Raw genomic sequence first — 22,095 nt, 5'->3', positions numbered from 1 at the left:
AAGAAAAGGTTTAGAAGCCACGAGCCCCATGTATACGTCTCCGAACCAAGTGTGCCAACCTCTGAGTCCTTCTATGCAAGAACACGAGAAAAAGTTTCTCATTGAATTTGCTTCTCCCAAAAGATTCTAAAGATACAGAATGTAAAAAGTGTCAATTGCTGTAATCCTTCCGTTTTTTTCAGAGCACTTACAAAACGTTTCCACCACAAAACACTCCCAACCACAAAACGTTTCCTACACAAAATGCTTCCTGTCACAAAACGTTTCCTCCACAATATGTTTCCTTTACAAAACGTTTCCTCACATTACATTCCTACCAGAAAACGTTCTCTTCTACAAAACTTTATGTAATCGTTAACAAAAATTTTCATTTATCAAACGTTTCATTTAAAAAGTGTTTCCATTCACAAAATGGTTTCTGTCACAAAAGGAGACATTTTGTGGAAGAAAACGGGAAACATTTTGTAGCAGGAAACGTTTTGTACGGGAAATGTTTTGTACGGGAAACATTTTGTAGCAGGAAACGTTTGTACGGGACACTTTTTGTACGAGAAACATGTTGTAGCAGGAGTGGAGACCTTTTGTGAAGGAAACATTTTGTAGCATGAGACGTTTTGTGTCAGAAAGGAGTCATTTGTGGACAGGGACAGGAAAAGTTTTGTGTTAAGAAACGTTGTGTGGGGAAACTTTTAATGGGGAAACATTTTGTAGGAAACTTTTTTTGGGAAACGTTTTGTAAGTGCTCCATTTTCTCGAATAGAATATAAAATAAAAACTAGATTGACAAAAATTATTAAACATAAGTTTGATGATATTTTCGCAAGCTTTTATTTAGCTGAAAGAAAAACAATGCTGGGATCCCTAAACAAATGATTTATTCAGTTATTTATTAAGTGAAATAATATTTATATGTATTTATATATTTTAGGTGTTATTCTGGCAAGAATTATCAAGTTTATCTTCTGTAGAGAGGTAAATCATCTTTTAGCTAATCAAAATATTTATTTTATTAACATCTTCTATATATAAATTTGGCTTTGTCTGTCTGTTTTTTTGTTTGTCTGTTTGTTTGTTTGTATCCAATAAACGTCAAAACGGCTGAACCGATCGGGCCCAAATTTTTTGTGGGACATCTAGAGACCCCAGGGAAGGTTTATGAATGATCAAAATTTCAAATATTTGTCTCCATCAAAATTCGATCGTCATTAAATTTTTGAAAATTTTGAAAATCCGCGAAATTTTTTGTGAAAATTCGCGAATTATTTTTGTTTTGTTTTACGATGTACACAAAGAGAACATGTTCACAATTAATTTAGAAGATAGGCGCGAAGCGCCCTCTAAGGCTAGTAAATATATAAAAAATTATATTCAATAAAATGAAAGATTGAATGTTAAATTTCGGGAAAACTTTTATTATCAGTTCTTGAGGGACTGTGAGCGCAATATTAAAGTCACCTTCCATATAGAGATCTGAACGCCCGTTTCACAACGGTATCCGTTAAACCTTTTTCTGATCAAGTATAAATTATATATCAATGTTTACAATTTTGAAAACTCATTATTTTCAATTGTGGTTTCTCTACAAAATTGCGCATTTTTACTGCAGGAAAACATTTACAAATTATCATAATTAAACTTTTAACATTGTAATATTGTAACAGGGTGTACCTTCTCCTTGACAGTTTACTGCTGGTATCTTGATATTGATTCTGTAACATTGTAACAGTGTGTACCTTCTCTTTGACAGTTTACTGCTAGTATCTTGATATTGATTCTGTCACATTGTAAAAGTGTGTTCCTTCTCCTTGACAGTTTACTGCTAGTAACTTGATATTGATTATTTAACACTGTAACAGTGTGTGCCTTCTCCTTGACACTTTACTGGTAGTATCTTGATATTGATTATGTAAAACTGTAACAGTGTGTGCCTTCTCCATGACAGTTTACTGCTAGTATCTTGATATTGATTCTGTAACACAGTAACAGTGTGTGCCTTCNGCTGTTTATGTCTATGTATTCATTTAGTCTATGCTATTTATGTCTATGTATACATTTAGTCTATGCTATTTATGTCTATGTATACAACCAGTCAATGTTATCTACATATATGTATACAATCAATCAATGTTATCAATGTCTGTGTATACACGCAGTCTATGTTATCTATGTCTATGTATACAAGCAGTCTATATTATCGATGTCTAGTTATACAAGTAGTCTATGTATACAAGCAGTCTATGCTATCTTTGTCTATGTATACAAGCAGTCTATGCTATCTATGTCTATGTATACGATCAGTCTATGTTATCTATGTCTATGTATACAATCAGTCTATGTTATCTATGTCTTTGTATACTAACAGTCTAAGTTATCTATGTCTATGTATACATGATAGTCTATATTATCTATTTCTATGTATACACGCAGCCTTTGTTTTCTATGTCCATTTTTACAATCAGTCTATGTTATCTATGTGATGTCTATGTATACAAACAGTATATATAAACAAGCAATGTAAGTATACAAACAGTCTATGTTATCTATGTCTATACATTCAAGCAGGCTATGTTAATAAGTTAATGTATGCAAGCAGTCTATGTTATCTATCTCTATGTTTATCAATGTCTATGTATTCTAGCAGTCTATGTTATCAATGTCTATACAAGCAGTGTATGTTATCTATGTCTATGTATACAAGCAGTCTATGTTATCTATATCCAAGTATACAGTGTACACTATACATTAATACATCTTTCACACATCATTAAACAGTATATACTTGTATACTTGTATACCAGGCTAGGCAACCATGAGACTTAATCTTTTCAGGAAAGGAAGAAATTATTCATTTAATGGTTTTTTTCTATACTTTTCTCACATCATAAACTCTAATCTTTCACACCCACAGCACACTGCAGGGATACATCAAGAAAATAATAAAAACAAATTATATTAGCAAAAAAAACATTTTTAATGTGAAAAAAAAAATTTTTAATTTATACATTCCTGTTTTTAAGATGTCTGATTTTTAAAACGCATAAATATTCTTATTATGAAGGTTGAATACTTGATATATTGTATTATAGTGAACACGGAGAGGGGGTGATAAAAGCTGTTTTAATAAAGAATCGTCATTTTTCTCAAAAAGTTTTGAAAGTTAAAGGGAGTGTTTGCGAAAAAATGATAGTGGGTGTAGATTTAATGCGATAATGTTGTGTCTATAAGGAGAAAATTGTTAAAAACGACTCACACCGAAGAACGTAGTGTCCATAAAAATTCAGAAAGATGCAATTCCAAACAAATCATTCAGATATTACAAACAATAGTCATCGATTATTTTTCGACGCATTCGTAAATAGTTGATATTTCATACAATTTTGTATTTTTCATGATCTGAGAGTTACTTTTGAAAACATTTATTCCTGTTTCGAGGATTTTTGATAATGAAGACGACATTTTCATATTTTCCAGTAATGTTCGAAAATCCAGCGCCAGCGAAAATTAATTTTAAAAAAAAATAAAAATATTATGAAATAATAACTATACAATATTTGCGTCGAAAAAAAATTGATGACTACTGTTTGTCATATCTGAATGATTTGTTTGGAAATAAATTGATTTGTTTATGATCCGAGTTGAATGTTGCATCTTTCCGAGTTTGTATGGACGCTGCGTTCTTCAGTGTGAGTCGTTTTTAACAATTTTCTTCTTATAGACGCAACAGATAGAAGTAAGACTAGAAGCGATCATTAAGAGTTTAACAAAAAAATATTTCACGCAAAAGGAAGCAAAGGATAAAAGTTGCAGAAGTATAAAACACAACAAAAACGTTTCCATTAGGGTTACTACAGTGGATGGCTTTTATATCAATACTTAGTGTTTTAGTAAAATAAAAAAAGATGTTATTTGACTGCTTCTCTTTGTTTTTTGTTTATATGTGTATCCATGATGTTTATATGTGAATCCATGATATTTACATTTGTATCCATGATGTTGATATGTGTATCCATGATATTTATATGTACATCCATGATGTTTATATGTGTATCCATGATGTTTATATGTGTATCCATGATGTTGATATGTGTATCCATGATGTTGATATGTGTATCCATGATGTTTATATGTTTATCCACGATGTTTATATGTGTATCCATGATGTTTATATGTGCATCCATGATATCAAAAGTCGTCTTCACTGTATTGAAATATACGACGAATACTGCATTATTTTTAATTGATTTTATAAATGATGACTTATTTGAACTAATAACTAAAGAATTAAAAACTTTTAATTCAAAGCTTCAGATTTAATAAATTAAAATAGCACGCTGAAAATTCTCCAAGAGCCGAAATGTTTCAAATACGAGATTGACTTCAACATTTAAAATCAAAAATTCTGTAATACTGTAAATATTTTAATGTTTGTTTACTATAAAATGTGTGGACCTCTCATTGGCTAAACCTTTAAACTTTGACCTAAATATGAGAGAACGGTTTAACGAAAACGATGATAGCTCTTTGATAAAAGACTCCTAGAGCTGAAATGTTTCAAATTTGAGATTGAGCTTCTAGACCACAAAATGTTTGAACCTCTCATCCGTTTTGAATTATGCGAAGGGGGTTAACTCTGAAAGAACAAGCTCAGCTCTAGTAATCCATTTAAAAGTTATCACCACTGATTAATCTATTGCAGGAGGAGGAGGTAGAATATGTAGAAAAGGCTCCTCCTCCACCAACTAATGATGTAAGTAAAAACATTTTATTATTTAAACGGGACTGTACATGCAATTTCAAGTAACCTTTATTTTGGATTGTAGTTTCTTTGTTTAAAAGGCTTTCAAAATGCGAAGTTAAAAAGTAAATTAGAAGGTAATTTGAAATTGCGTCTTTATTTCATTTAAAAATGTTTATTTTCAAGATTATAATTGTAAAAAAGTTGTCATGAATCAAGTATTTTCGATGCCATCAAAACAAACACCGACTTTTTCAAGGAAACAGAAGAAGTCAATCTTAATGAATTCCAAGAAGTAGTTCACCTACGTAGTCTTAAACAACTATATTCATAGTTTAAAAACTCTCACATTCATTTAAATTTAATTCCAAATCGTAAATATTAATTGTAATAACTTATGCGCTTAGTGGCTCACACTCATCAAGCTCCCTATAAACACGTCAAACTAAAGTAATGGAAATTAGTGGCTCACATTCATCAAGCTCCCTATAAACACGTCAAACTAAAGTAAAGGAAATTAGTGGCTCACATTCATCAAGCTCCCTATAAACACGTCAAACTAAAGTAAAGGAAATTAGTGTCTCACACTCATCAAGCTCCCTATAAACACGTCAAACTAAAGTAAAGGAAATTAGTTTTGGCCACAAACTCTAACTGTTGCCCCCCTATATCTTAGCAACCCGATGTCGTTATAGACCTTTGATATTTTAAACTATCAATTCTGTTAAATCAAAAAGTTTAAGTTTGAAATAACATCAGTTTACAACATCTGGTTGCAAAGATATAGGGATTAGAAAATGTGAGTTTGTGACAAAAACTCAATTCCTTTCACGTAAGATTGAAATCGTATATTTTTTATCATAACTTCTCTTATGGAAAAGCTATTGAGAAGAACAAAAATGTTTTGAATTTATATTATGTGACCGAATAGGTTTGCTTTTCTTACACTTTTGTTTTGAATTTGATTATTTTCTGGTTAGTTTGCAGTGTAGAAGATATTGGTTCGTTTCATATACTGCATGTCCACATAATTTCAGCCTGCTTATAAAAATCTCATCAATTTTTAAGAATGGGTCGATTTTAAAGTGTCGCCACGCCTTGGGCTTCAATTTTACGACTCTAACTCACTTATGCTTTTCTGAAACCCTTTATATGTACATTTTAGCACTATAAAGCACTTGCTGTTAGCTCTGGAAATGCCCATCTATTTTTGCTTGAGAGATAGCAACCTATAAATCATAGTGTGTCCCGTTTCACAATCTAAAATCTTCTTTTATTCATTTAAATTTTCTCAATCTGCCCAAAAGTCGATCCGGTAATTCAAATGTGCAGATAAAGATTGAATAATGAATATACCTGTAAGTTTATATTTTCAATTTTTTCTCAGGATTTACCAGTTGTTCCCCCGGGAGATATCTACGCCGAGGCTAAGAACTGGGCGGGCGAGCTCATTTCCGGTCAAACTAGGGCAGGCAAAATACTGGTTGGTTCATTAGCATTATAATTGTATTCATTTAGTATCATCTTATATTTATTTATTTTTATTATGACAAAAATGAAATATTATTGTTATTTTTATATTATTATTATTATTATCATTATTGTTGTTATTATTATTATTATTATTATATTTTAATTATTATTATTATTATCATTATGATTATTACTTTTATTGTTTTAAAAATCATTAAATCATCTGATTGAATATTTCAGCTGAGTTCATGAAGAATATTTCATAATATAATTTGCTATGACAAATATTATTTAAACATACAATATACAAATAACATATGAATATATATTATATTCAGGTTTTCTGTGTATTCATCCTGTCAAATATCTCTCTCCTGGTTTACTTCAGAGATGCTTCGGAGTAAGTTTAATTCAAATACCCAGGGAGTAGATTTAGGATTAAAGGGACTGTACGGGGTGTACCCTCAAATAATTGAAATTTTGAAACGACTCTAGGAAAAGTATTTACTATTTAGTCATTGTATGTGTACATGGTTTACAGATTCTTTTCTTTTAAGAGTAAATCAACAAGTATACCATTACAAGAGGGAACATCAATTTCAATCAAATTTAATTTAAAAAAAATTAAAAATTAAAAAAAAAAATTAAAATTAAAAATGAAATATCAACTATATATGAATGCGTCGAAAAATTATCGATGATTATAGGTGTTATCTGAATGATTTGTTCGAAATTAAATTGATTGTTTTACGATCCAAGTTGAATGCTGCAACTTCCTGAATTTGTGTTAGCCCAGCAAAACGTCTGATTCCCTGTACCCAGTACCCAGTACCCTCATATTGTGTCAAATCATCGACCACAAAGATATTCTTATATTTCTTGTTGAAAAAAAGTGCCGAAAACCTCCAGTGTATTCTGGCATAGAGTGTAACACTCTACATTAAACACAAAATGTTCAACTAGAATAAGAATGATAAATCCTTGATCAAGGAAAGAATTTAAAAGCTGCCATTGTGAATTTGACATGCCACTCTTTAAACATAGATTTTTTAAATTTTGGGAAATCCATAAATTTGCACAATCTTCTATTGCTTTACATAGCAGTAAGAAAAAAATTTGGGTGCTGGTAAATTAATATTTTAAAATGTGGGACATTCGTTCTTGTTTATGGTACTATGAAGTTAAGCACACTTATCCACAGCTAGTAACTGGATTGGTGTCCAGACCTCATTCCCTAGTATATCAGAAGAATGCCTGCACTCTACTATTCTCAGGCCTATAAACCGTTAGGTAGCTGGAATCTTGTCAACCCTCTTCTCAAAATGAATAAAACATGGATGGATGGATGTGCTGCCAGATTACAACCCCTGGTAGATCAATAGAAACCCAAACAACACCAAACTTTTGGATAGAAAAATTCCAAGATTGAATCGTAACAACCCGATCATGTCCTAGGGACAAAAAAAATCTTTATTAAAAATATGTTAAAGCTAAAACCATAACGGAAGTGCAAAGCCTACAAGTACTCAATATAATATAATATTTTGTTGAACAATATATTTACAATACCTCGGTATGTCGACTTTACCATGTCGATTATAAATCCATCTGTGGCTTAATATAAACAATTTATCTAGAACCAATATATAAATATACAATATATAAACATATAATACAATATGTAAACAATATATCTAAACATTATATAAATGCAATTTATTTAAACCACGACATGTCTCCGGAAGGATTTAAAATTTTTATTTAAAAGCTTTTCTCTCATTTTCTTGGTTCAGGGCATCTGGCAGAAAATACGTGTGTTTGTTAATCAAATTCGAATAGATTATGGACTGGATACCCAAACGGTTGTTTTTCTTCTATAATAATTATCTGCATTGAGAGAAAAAAAAGACGTATATTCGAAGATTTTGTTAGTTTTAAGTTTTAGTTTTCTTATATCGCCTTATTTAAAGAATTTTAACCTCTTCAAGACGCGGTTCAAACATTGTTGGTTTCACTTTAATTATAGTCAGGGTTTTAAACCGCTTCTTGGCGGTTCAACGACGCGGTTCAAACTCTTAAATTTGAACTCTGATTCCCCTAAATTCTTTGAAAGAAAGGATAAACAATTAAACTAAAGTTATTTTGTAATTTTAATATGAACACTTTTTAGCGAAGGGGTAGAGCACTGCATGTCCTATTCGGAGAATACGGCTCAGCAGGTTCATTTCTTTATACATTTATTCATTTATTCATTTATAAATTTTATTCATTTATTCATAATAAATGAAATAAATGAATAAATTAATAAATGTATAAATGTTTATTTCTTTATTTCTTTAGTTTTTCATTTCTTCATTCATTCATTTTTTCTTTTATTTATTTATTTTTTAATTTATTCATTTATTTACATAATAATTTTTTCATTTACTTACCTTTTTATTAATTTCTTCATGTTTTATATATTCTTTCATACATAAATTTGTTTTATTTATTTATTCATTTATTCATTTATTAAATTATTTTCTATTTCTCTTAATTTATTAATTTATTCATCCTATCGTGTATCCATTTATTCATTTATTTATCTATTCATTTATTAAATTAGTTTCTTTATCTCTTAATTTATTCATTTATTCATTTATTCATTTATTTAATTATTAATTCATCTATATTTTCATTTATTCATTTATTTATTTATTAATTCATCTATATTTTCATTTATTCATAATTGGAAGTAAAAGAAATATCAATTAAAACAATATCTATTAAAATTTATTGTTTCAGGTCGACATGGCTTTCAACGTAGGATTCATGATTTACTTCCTAATAAGAGTAAGTTCCTTTCATTAACTTATTGATTTTATTTTTGATCAAATTGATATTTTAATTCGTGATTTACCTATCAATTGGTTAGTTAATTTAATTGATTGATTGATTTTTTTTCTAATTAGGCATCAATGGATTTTAATACTTAGTGATTTATTCTCTGGCCACTAATTCATAAGAGTTGCCTTAAAGATTGATTGATATGTTTCTAATTGATTAATAAATTGATTTATTGATTCGTTCATTAATTGGTGTTATATTGATTGATTTTTGATCATTCATATTGGTGCTTTTAGATTCACATTTTTTATTTATTTTTTTTATTTTCTATCTTTAAAGTTTCTATAAGAGGCCAATGACAAACTTGTGTTTGATATCGGATCATTTGAGTCATTGATTGCTTATTGATTTATTGATTAAACGATGTATTGACTATTTCTGATATATTTTTGATTTCTTATTGATAATAACGTTGGTTAATTGATTAATTATCAATAAATAGTTTGTAGTGGTCAATTACAAGCTGATGATTGATTTATTGATTTATTCATGATTACAAATTTATTGTTAATTTTAGGTTGATTTATTGATTTATTCATTATTACTAATTTATTGTTGATTTTAGATTGATTTATTGATTTATTCATTATTACTAATTTATTGTTAGTTTTAGATTGATTTATTGATTTATTCATTATTACTAATTTAGTGTTGATTTTAGATTGATTTATTGATTTATTCATTATTACTAATTTAGTGTTGATTTTAGATTGATTTATTGATTTATTCATTATTACTAATTTATTGTTGATTTTAGATTGATTTATTGATTTATTCATTATTACTAATTTATTGTTGATTTAAGATTGATTTATTGATTTATTCATTATTACTAATTTATTGTTGATTTTAGATTGATTTATTGAATTATTCATTATTACTAATTTATTGTTAATTTTAGATTGATTTATTGATTTATTCATTATTACTAATTTATTGTTGATTTTAGATTGATTTATTGATTTATTCATTATTACTAAATTATTGTTGATTTTAGATTGATTTATCGATTTATTCATTATTACTAATTTATTGTTGATTTTAGATTGATTTATTGATTTATTCATTATTACTAATTTATTGTTAATTTTAGATTGATTTTTATAGTTTGTAGCGGCCAATGACAAGCTTCACTTCATGTTTGAGATTGGATCTTTTGTTGATTACTTCACAATACCTCCGATGTTTGTGAGCATCTATATGGACCGGACATGGATAGGTAAACCTTTAAAGGGACTGAAAGCAAAATTTCTAGTGTCACTCCATGCAAAGATGGCAAACTCGAGTTACAAAGGTACCCTTAAACTCGAGTTACAAAGGTACCCTTAAACACGAGTTACAAAGGTACCCTTAAACTCGAGTTACAAAGGTACCCTTAAACTCGAGTTACAAAGGTACCCTTAAAAGTTTTGTCTGATTAAGTATGAGTTCAGATATCATTGTTCTTAATTTTGAAAAGAACAAATATTTTCACTTGTGGTTTCTCTGCAAAAGTGACTTGCGAATTTCTACTGCAGGAAAATGAATAGAAACCATCAAAATAAAACCCTTTCAAACCTAGAAAAACGACAATATCTTTCACATCGTTGATCTCATAGGTATCGTTTTAATCAGCAATGCCATCTTTGCATAGGGTCACTTGACATTACGTTTACAGTCCCTTTAACTCGGGATGGGAAAAGTTAAAAAATAGCGGAAAAAATCTGCTAAAAACGGAAGGAGCAATTTTTTGATAAACCGACATTTTTGTTAAACTTTAAAACTTAAAAAAAAAAAATTTTACTTTAAAACAAATCATTTTCAATCTTGACTTTGCATTAATGTTCAATGTAACATGTTCAGTTTAAAAAGAGTAATTGACAAAAGGCTGCAAAACATTTTTGGTTCACTGTTTCCATTGGGTTTTATCAATTTAACGTGATAAATTGTGGAATAACTTTAACAAATTTTCTAATCTTTTATAAATTCAGTGCAAAAGACAAAGTTAGGAAACTTGTAAAGTCAAACAAATCCCCGAAAGTGATTCTAAAGTTGATATTGATGTTGATCCAGCAAAGCTTTACACTATAAACAGTGAAAATGGAGCGTTCACAAATATTTACGCAAATATTTGTTCCAAAAACTGTGCTTCAAAGCTAACTACTTTTAGAAATAGCTGCATTTAGAAATTAAAGCTATTAAGTATGTTCAGTTTTTTTCAAGCATCTTCAATTAAAAAATTTGCTGAATTTATAATAATAATCATGCCATGGGAACGTATTCAGTCTTTAAGGTTTCCAAGATTCCCAGCAGCTGAAACTTGTTGCTTGTAACCCAAAAAAACATTGTAACTATATCTTATTGATTGAAAAATCAAGAAATCTAAAAAAGTATCATTTATAACCTTCTTCAAAAATGTATAGTTCAACACAAGAGTGGCGTGAAGCGCCCTATAATTGTATGTGTTATTTATTTTCCACCCCCCCCCCCACCTCCGGAGCTCCCTCCTCCTCCTCTATACCCCAAAGTTGATATAAGCTTCACCCACTTCACCTCAATCATATATTTGTTTAATGATCCATTCAATCTCAAATATATTCTTCTATTTTCTATGAGCTCTACAATTCCACATTATGGAAACAACGTTGAAGGTAATCTCGAGTCTCAAAACTTAAACAATTTAAAGAATAAAAGATACAGTTTAATTGTTAAGTTTCAGCTTAAATGCCGATTGTTTGTGGCTAAACTAAACATTAACGTTAAAGGGACTGTTAAGGAAAATGGAAGGGGGTGTAGACTGAAATGGGGGAATCCAACAAAAATTGAAGGTCTCCAACGAAAATTTGGGGGATTCCAACGAAAATATGGGGGTGTCTAATAAAAATATGGGGGTGTCTAATAAAAATATGGGGGTGTCTAATAAAAATATGGGGGTCTCCAACGAAAATATGGGGGTCTCCAATGAAATATGGGAGTCTCCAACGAAAATCTGGGGATCTCCAACAAGTCGCTTATTTGGTGCACCAATATAGTATTTCAATGCTTATTATTTTTTACCCAGACTCCATAGAGTTGATCTTCTCTGTATTTAGTTTGCGGTGACGGCCTATGAATAATATCAATGCTGTTAGGATCTCTGTGAAATGATAACAATGATATTTTTAGGTTTAAGATTTTTGCGAGTTTTGAGACTAATGTCAATTCCTGACATTCTTCAGTATTTAAACGTTCTAAAACTATCAACATCCATTAGGTAAACTATCGTTTCAATATAATGGGTGAACTATCATTTCAATATCAGGGGTAAACTATCATTTCAATATCAGGGGTGAACTATCATTTCAATATCAGGGGTGAACTATCATTTCAATATCAGGGGTGAACTATCATTTCAATATCAGGGGTGAACTATCATTTCATTATGATGGATAAACTATCATTTCAATAAAATGGGTGAACTATCATTTCATGTAAACTATCATTTTAATATAAGGGGTAAACTATCATTTCAATAATAAGGGGTGAACTATCATTTCAATTTAAGGGATAAACTATCATTTCACCACGAGCGGTAATTAAACTATCATTTCACCATGAGCGGTAATTAAACTATCATTTCACCATGAGGGGTAATTAAACTATCATTTCACCACGAGGGGTAATTAAACTATCATTTCACCATGAGGGGTAATTAAGCTATCATTTCACCACGAGGGGTAATTAAACTTTCATTTCACCATGAGGGGTAATTAAACTATCATTTCACCACGAGGGGTAATTAAACTATCATTTCACCACGAGGGTAATTGAGCTATCATTTCATGACGACGGGTAAACTATCATATCACCATAAAGGGTAAACTATCATTTCACCAAAAGGGGTAAACTATCATTTTACCTGGAGAGGTTAACTATCAAACAATCAATATTCAAGTTAGGTATATTAGATTATTAATAATAAAATCTATCTGGGACTCTCTCTCTCTCGCTCTAATTCATTAAATTTCGTCTCTGGAATGCTTTAAAAAAATTGAATTCCAAGATAAAATATTACAATAAATGTCATCTCGTTTAGAAATTAAACTTTTAAAGCAAAAGTTAAATCTAAATGAAAATCCTTCAAGATTTAAAAAATTTTATTTGGAGCAAACAATTAAAGTTTTAATTGAGAAACTGAAATTGGTAAAGGCTTAAGACGTTTCTGTTGGAAAAATACTCTCAACTCTTTTCAAACAAAGTTAAACCTAGTTTCAAAACAAACCCAGAAACAAATGGCACAGTGGCACACGGAACATGCAGGAAAAAAATTCATTGTCTAAAAGAATTAAACCTTGAGCTTAAATTCAAATATTATAATTCTCATTTATTTGAAACCTGATTGTGTAAACCTGAGATATTTCAAACTTAGATAGTTTGTGGAGAAGACTCAAATCCTTTAAATCCAAAAGTATAAATTACTCCGAGGGAAATTTTGCCAGTTATATCTAGTTTCTAGCTATAAGTACACTATCTTAAATTATCAATTATTCAAATTTTCAAACTCTCTGTATTTTTCAAGCAAATCCCAATCGGAATTCCGTTGCGCAGAATTGTGCGCTATTTCGCTATAACTGCAAAAAAGGAAGCAATTAAATATTCGCGGAATTGCGTGGAATTGCGCGGAATTGCCCGGAATTGCTTTTCTATCTAAAAATCAATAATTTTACAAATTTATGCAGCATATACAAGAATAGAATTAAATATTTCTGTTGATTTTCAAATAATCGAGGCCCGAGTGTCACTTGTTTCAACAGTTTTTAATTTTTTAGTTTCTTGTGGTTAAGCTACTAATTAATAATTTAATATGATACATTTTTCATTTAATAACATTGGATGAACATGGAGACTTTTTTTGGTTAAAATTGTAAGGTTCGTTTAATCAAAATTAGATATTTTGCTACAGTGAGAACCAGAAAACTATATGGTACAAAAAGACAACATCACAGTGTATTTGATGTGGTTACAAGTTAAACTAATTAGCAACTTATTAAATCACTTATCCAGTTATATGGGTCTGCTTGAGACTAAACTGTCGTCTTCCTAAGCCAGAGTTTTCTGGTTATCATGCTGCAAATGAATATTATAAAATTCAATTTTCTTAGCATTAGAGACTGAAATGTTAGTGTAGTTAAGTTTATGGTATGCCAATACCAAAGTTTAAATTGAATTTTTTGTTGTTGAAAGGAATTGCGCAATAATTAATTGCATTTATAGCGTGCCATAGGGTTTACATTGCGCGCAAGTAAAATAATAAAGAATGGATGCGTACTGCCGACTATTTAAATATAAAGTTTAATGAAACTTACAACATTTCTAAGGTGTATATTGGTAAAGTTTGTTTTTATTGAACTTTTCAATATTTTTATTCTAAAAAAAAGAAAGGATAACGGAAAACGGACCAAAAAACGATCGTTTTGAAAGAATCTTTTTTCGGTGATTATTTTGGATCGTTCTTGCATACAATATCTTTTAGGATAAAAATTTGGCATCGTGTAATAAAATAGCAATATTTATAATAGATTATTTTAATTAAGTTAAATAGATAAATTAATAGATAATTTTGGAATTAGTAAAACTTCTCTGATGTATGTGGAACTTAAAAAAATATACCAAATTGAAGGTTGAATTTTGTCCTCTGCTTTAAATATAACTTGTATCAACTATTTATATCAGTATTATTTTGGTTCGCAGTGTTTTGAAGTTTTTTTGACAGAAATTTTCTCTTTATCGAAAAGGTTCAAGCGCCTTTTTAGATAAAATTTTGTCCCGAGCTTTAGCAAGGGACAAAATATAATCTAAAAAGGCATGAACCTTTGAGATATAGAGAAAATTTAAATACAAAAACTTTATAGGAAGTCGTGCCAAAATAATAGTGTTATAGATAATTTTATGACACATGTGTGTACTTATAAAGTTAATTTTAATTTTATTTCATTTCACTTAAAAAAATATCTTGGAAATATCCTAATTTTTTGAAGAAAATCCGGGAACCAATCAAAACTTTATAGCACATGTATAACAAACTTCATAGCACGATGATTACTTTATAGCACGGAGCTATAATATACAGCTAATTTAACTTTATAGCACGATGATTACTTTAAAGCACATTCATTATGAAACTCACGATGAAATGGTAAGAATGATGAAGTAAACTATAGTTTTATAAAATGCTATTCAGTAAAGTCGTCTTTTATATCTCATCGTATAGTGGGTAACCCTGCATATAGGATTAATTAGAACTTATATAAAAATAATATATAATACAGGTTGACCCAGCTGATTGCTATGTTTATATCTTATCGTATAGTGGGTAACCTGTACATAGGATTAATTAGAACTTATATAAAAATAATATATAATACAGGTTGACCCAGCTGATTGCTATGTTTATATCTGTCTGGTTGTGCTCAGCAGGTATTGATAGATAGACAAAATGGAACTGATTACTCACCTCATTCACTAGTATATGTCTTTGTAGCCTGTTGTTGTAGACCTTTTATTTCTGTGATTTTTATGAATTCTGTTTATCTAAAAAGTCAAAGATTGAAAAAGTTTACATTATCAGGTTGCAAAGATAAAGGGATTGGAAAATTAAAATTGTGGGAAATATTAAGATTCTTTTCAATATGAAAGGTGGATAGGTTTTATATAAAGGGAGTGACTGGCTTGCTTGGTAACTCCGGACCACATGTTTTGGTATGGTAGCTGAGCTAAGAGTGCAGTATTATAGAATATTATATCAGGATTTATTCATAAAAATATTTTATTTGTATCAAATGAAAAATTTTACTTTCTGATTCTACACTCTCGGTTCAACTACCATACCCAGCCGGCAGCCAGTCACTCCCATTCAAAGATAATTGGGACGTATTACCTCATAAACTAGTTTTATTGTAAACAGTCAATATTTAGTAACCAATTTTTGTCCGGTACAAATAAAAATAAGTATACGTACAAAAATAGTTATTATCATAAATTTTACGCCACTGAACACCAATATACGCCACTAGACCAAAGACCAAAGACATTTATGATATATTATCAGACACAAGGTACCAAGGTACCAGACAAGAGACATAAACCCAGGACTGAAAGATAAATATCAAATGTATAAAATTATAATAAACCAGAATGTTTCAGGAATAGTTCATCTTCTGGAGAACTCTGGTGATCCTCCAGATTTTGATAATGGACAGGAAGGATCAGAGTGCTAAATATTATTGTGACAGTAAAGTTGTATGGGACTCACTGTATTCCCTCTTGGTTGTCTTTCTTACTAAGTTTAATTTGTTGTGGCGTCTATTTACCTACAAATAAACAAAGGAATTGGGTCCTAATATCTTTGCAACCCAATGGTTTAGACCATAGATATTCAAATTATGAATTCTGTTAGATCAAATAATCTATGTTTGAAACATCAAAGGTTTACACCATCAGGTTACAAAGACGACTTCATATTCCTTGCTAAAAATATGGGTTTTAAACCAGCAGTTGCATTTCTAAATTAACACAAGAACTGTTTTCATGAAAATTCAAAAAAAAATCAAATTCAAATTTTTAAAAATTGAAATTACGTTTTCTGACGGCATAGTACTAATCACCTAACTGGAAGGAAATGTTGGGAAATATGTTTCGCGGAGGAATATTGAAAATTAAGACATTTGGCCGCTGGGTGGAAGACTTTTTCAGCACCCCCCTCCCCTCTTGTCCCTATTTCATTAACAAAATATACGTTTACATAAATATATGTATACTTTTCATTAATTTATGAGTAGTTTCTGAAACTTCCAAAGTTTTAGAATTGCTATATTTAAAATTCGATGTTGATGATGATCCAAACCTCCTAGAGTAAATAAAATAGGTATCTATATAGTTCCACATTTAGAAAATATATTTCGGCCTGGGTGAACCCTCTTTATGGTTCTTAAGATTTTGTTTATGTTATGAACATTCAAAACAAACAAAATACATTTTTGCTTTTAAAAAAGCTGTTTTTTTGTAATTAAGAACTTGTATTACATCACGCTAGTCTAAAAACTTAATGAGACATGGTCCATGTTAAACCAGATCTTTACAAAGGATTATTATTTAGTTCTAACGATATAATAATTAATATTTACAATGATAATACGTCTTGATAAATATATGGTATTTTCAGTTTATTATTAATGTTTAGGGTTTCCATTGTAAGAACGGTTTTACAGACGAAATATCTCAATCTAAGAGTCAATAAAACCCATGATAATGGCTTCACAGTCTATACTATGGTAGATTACATACAGGGTGTTCACATGATAATGGCTTCACAGTCTATATTATAGTAGATTGCACACAGGGTGTTCAAATGATAATGGCTTCGAAGTCTATAATATAGTAGATTGCATACAGGGTGTTCACATGATAATGGCTTCACAGTCTATACTATAGTAGATTGCATACAGGGTGTTCAGATGATAATGGCTTCACAGTCTATACTATAGTAGATTCCATACAGGGTGTTCATATGAAAATGGCTTCACAGTCTATACTATAGTAAATTGCACACAGGGTGTTCAAATGATAATGGCTTCGCAGTCTATATTATAGTAGATTGCATACAGGGTGTTCACATGATAATGGCTTCACAGTCTATACTATAGTAGATTACATACAGGGTGTTCACATAATAATGGCTTCACAGTCTGTACTATAATAGATTACATACAGGGTGTTCACAAAGCAAGACGCATAAGCACAAATCACTTGAAAACGCAAAATGACGCACAGGAAAAAGGTATGGTTCGAATTTTATTATCAAGCGCCATTTTGATGTTTTATGCACAGAGCAGGCAGGCAGTCCAGTATACTGGTCACGTGATACAGCCGGAAATCACGTGACCAGTATACTGCACTGTATTGGCTGAAGTTCTAGTGACGTAATATGGACTATACGGACTATATGAAATAATATTATCAATTATATCTATTAAAAATGCAAAATAAAAAAATTATAAAAGGAGCAAACCTGAGATTCTTAGGCTCCTGTGGGATTTATTCGTATTTAAAATTGGTTGCGTATTTGTTGAATAAAAATAAAATTTTGGCCCAACTTTATATCAATTTCTCGAGACAGGAACGTCAGATAGATGTCTTATATGTATCGTTCAACGCCTGAGATTCTCAGGTTTCATCCTATACCTCATTTAATTTTTCCTTGACAGTCCCTTTAATAAATAGCACACTGTGATATAGTCCTTCACAGTCCCTTTAATAATTAGCACACTGTGATCTAGTCCTTAACCTACTGGGACTGTGTTTATTTCCTTATGGTCACAATGTCAACAGTAGGTATAAGTAACAAAATTCTAATTACTCTTTAAGAATTGCTACTTTTTATTTGTTTTGATTTTTTTAATATAAAACGCATCGTACCAGACAAGATTGTACAAACTTTTTTATTGATTTTATTTCTTCATCGAAGAAAAAGTGAAAAAAAAGATTAAAGATGTTAATTGAAAAACGTCCAGATAAAGGAGAATAGAAGTCAAAGGTTTAGAAAATCGCCATTTTTTGTTTGTCGTTGTTGTTCTGTAAAAACCATAAAATGTTGATGGTAATATCAACTTTTAATATCAACTTCCGAAAAATTTAAGATTTTAATATATATATAACTATATATTTTATGCACTTTTTTTACCAAACTACATACTCTAAGTTACGAAATAAAAAATCGCTCATTTGACAGCAAAAATGCGACTAAAAAATGCTTATTTGAAAGATAACATTGTGAACATTGGGATTTTAATCTGAAAAAAAATCTAAATTTTATTAATCAAAAATAAATCAATATCACAAATTTTTTATTTTAAATTTGTTCACTAATAATAATTATTTTGAGGATATGGAGATATTTCTTGTGTCACCTCTCTTGGTCGCTCATTCCAGGTTAATTTCTAGAAATAATACTAATTATAATGATAATAATGATAGCAATAACAATAATAATAATTTCAACCTTAGATATACTCACATTGATCCACTCTACCCATCCACCCTCCACCAACCTTAGATATACTCACATCGCTCCACTTTACCTACCCATCTTCCACACAACCATAGATATACTGACATTGATCCACTCTAAACAATCCACCCTCCACCAACCTTAGATATACTCACATTGCTCCAGTCTACGTACTCATTCTCCACTCAACCATAGATATACTGACATTGATCCACTCTAAACAATCCACCCTCCACCAACCTTAGATATACTCCCATTGCTCCAGTCTACGCACTCATTCTCCACTCAACCATAGATATACTGACATTGATCCACTCTAAACAACCCACCCTCCACCAACCTTAGATAAACTCAAATTGCTCCAGTCAACACACTCATCCTCCAGTCAACCTTAGATATACTCACATTGATCCACTCTACCCACCCATCATCCACCCAATCTTAGATATACTCACATTACTCCAGTCTACTTACCCATCATCCACCCAACCTTAGATATACTCACATTACTCCAGTCTACTCACTCATCCTCCACCCAACCTTAGATATACTCACATTGCACCACTCTAAATCCGAAATGTTTTGAAAAACAAGATTTTCAGAGGTTTTTTCTTCAGCATTTTATAATTCTGCTCAAATACATTGTACAGGGTAAGATCATATATCTTCAGAAGGCTATATAATCTTGTTTAATCTTATCATTTTAAATTGTGGTTTCTCTATAGAAGGGATTTGAACATTTCTACTGCATGAAAATGTAAAGGAATTAATCAATTTTAAACCTAGAAAAACAACAATATCTTTAGAATTATATATCAGATTAGCATAAGGGCCCGGCGTTGCCCTTGGAATAAAAAAATTTGAAATTTTTTTTAAATTTTAAAAAAGAAAAAAAGAAATTTTGGGAACAAAATTCCTTTTTTTACCCTATAACCCTTGAGCATAGAGAATAGAATATATAGAGAGGAATTAAAAGAATCTCTCGGTATGAATTTTTTAAGTCCCTTTCAGCCTGAAAAGGAGTTCAAAGTGTACAAATCATGTAAATGTTCACAAATTATATGCAGCAGAGTACATTAATACAGTATGTTCCCTAGACTATCCATTTCAATGTTGAATTTTTTAAACTCTTAAATAAACTTTATAATGAATTAGGTGAATAAAAACATCATTTGATTTATAGTTATAACGGAAAATCATCGTTTGTAAAGTGAAAGGCATAGAGTCTATGTGAAATGATCATTGGTCAATTATGAAACCAGCCTATTTCATAATTTGGTTTTCTTTTAACAATAATTTTAGATTTTCTATAAAATGATATTCCAGGGCCCAACAGGTTATATAGCATAAATATGTGAAGTACACCTGCAGTATGGAAACAGTACAACAAAATGGCCGTTTTACACTTTTTTCTAATAAATTCCTATCTATATATTCTATTCTCTATGCCCTCGAGTGTCCCCAACAAAATTCAGCCCAATCGGTCCAGCTGTTCGGCCGGCTATAGACAACATACATATGCAAGAATGTCTTGTTTTATTATATAGATAAAGGTATCAAGGACGCCGTTTTAATTCGGGTATTGCCATGTTGAAATAACGCATACAGGCCCTTTAAGAGCTGAATTTAGTTCTAACTATTAAACCTCAATAAACTAACTCTTTGATTTAATATTTAGATGTATTTACCAATAATTTAATGCGTGAAGATTCATATTTGATATTATTCCTTTGTGAAAAGTTAAAGTTAAAAGATAAAATAAGGAACACCAATGAGTACCACCAGAATGGGGAAAAAGCTAAAAAATTAAAAATATTTTTTTTTTATTTTCACTAATTTATGTGGGGTTTGAAAATTTTTAAAAAACGTGTTGATTGGGGGAATAACTTCAGCTTAAAGGAACTGCAGTCGTTATTCGTTTAATTTATATAGTAATCCCGTGTTACACCATAGTTTCCTTTAAAAACCTTCGTCTGATTTCTGATTAATGATGAAATGCTTGAAAACTGTTAATTTAATACTCACAATTCCCTCCATGTTTCTGTAACAAAAAACCGCAAGTATTTTTTACGGAAAAAAAACACAATTAAAAAAAATTCATCTTTAATTCAAAAAAAGGTTTTAAAGATTTTAATATTTTCTCTTTTTTCTCAGGTTCTTTTCTTGACTGTTGGATTGGCTACGTTTGCTTCAGGAATGAGAATGATAAAATCTTATTTTCAAAATCCCCGACAATTTGATATATTAAGAAATAAAAATGGTTGAATAGAAAAACGTAGACCTCTAATTCAATATTATCAGAAATCCTAAAAAAACTAATTAACTACCTCTAGAATTTGTGGAAATTGAACAAAAATATATATATATATATATATTATATATACAATGGGTCAATTATTTTTTTCATGATTTTCTAAAGCTAAGCTAAGGGGGGGGGGGATTCATTGAACATAATAATGAACTCATTAAATTGTTTGATCTTGAAATAGGATAATTTATCTATCTATCTGACTAATTCTATTTCCATTTCTGCTAAAATCATGAAACTGTAGATCAGAATAGAATGACAACTTTTCACGTATAAGTCGTCTTCCTAATCTTCAGTTTATTATCTCCTCATTGTAAATGAATCTATATTTTTCTTATATTAAATTTACATCTATGTTTTTTTAATCTCAAGATATTTTTCTGTTGCTNACATAGGGTTACCCACACAGGATGAGACCATGAAAAGACGACCCATATATCTATCTATCAATCTATCTCTAATCTCCATATATCCAACTATAATCTCTATATATTTATCTCTAATCGACATATATCTATTTCTCTATCTGTCTATATCTAATCTCCGCATATCTATATATCTTTCTCTAATCTTATTATATCCATTTCTTTTTTTATCTCTAATCTTCATATATTTATCTCTCTTTCTATCTCAAATCTCCATATATCTATCAATTTATCTCTAATCTTC

At 30.1% G+C, this 22,095-nt stretch overlaps 1 protein-coding gene across 1 annotated transcript in view; it reads left to right on the top strand.

The window, feature by feature from the left end:
- Positions 1-928: 928 nt before the first annotated feature.
- Positions 929-22,095, top strand: part of LOC111715762 (calcium-activated potassium channel slowpoke) — a gene marked incomplete at both ends in the record, with an annotated part of 34,244 nt that continues 13,077 nt past the window's right edge. Inside the window, 13 exon segments of the mRNA XM_023491134.1 lie at positions 929-972; positions 4,697-4,747; positions 6,123-6,218; positions 6,547-6,608; positions 8,379-8,427; positions 8,993-9,040; positions 10,202-10,313; positions 12,239-12,326; positions 15,480-15,529; positions 16,256-16,311; positions 18,388-18,442; positions 18,993-19,039; positions 21,273-21,312. Of these exon segments, the coding sequence (XP_023346902.1) occupies positions 929-972; positions 4,697-4,747; positions 6,123-6,218; positions 6,547-6,608; positions 8,379-8,427; positions 8,993-9,040; positions 10,202-10,313; positions 12,239-12,326; positions 15,480-15,529; positions 16,256-16,311; positions 18,388-18,442; positions 18,993-19,039; positions 21,273-21,312 (798 nt within the window).

The sequence above is a fragment of the Eurytemora carolleeae genome, unplaced genomic scaffold (assembly GCF_000591075.1).
Source record: "Eurytemora carolleeae unplaced genomic scaffold, Eaff_2.0 scaffold1864, whole genome shotgun sequence".
NCBI lineage: Eukaryota > Metazoa > Arthropoda > Copepoda > Calanoida > Temoridae > Eurytemora > Eurytemora carolleeae.
Note: the sequence above shows the minus strand (reverse complement) of the source record. Positions and strands in the feature narration are given on the sequence as shown.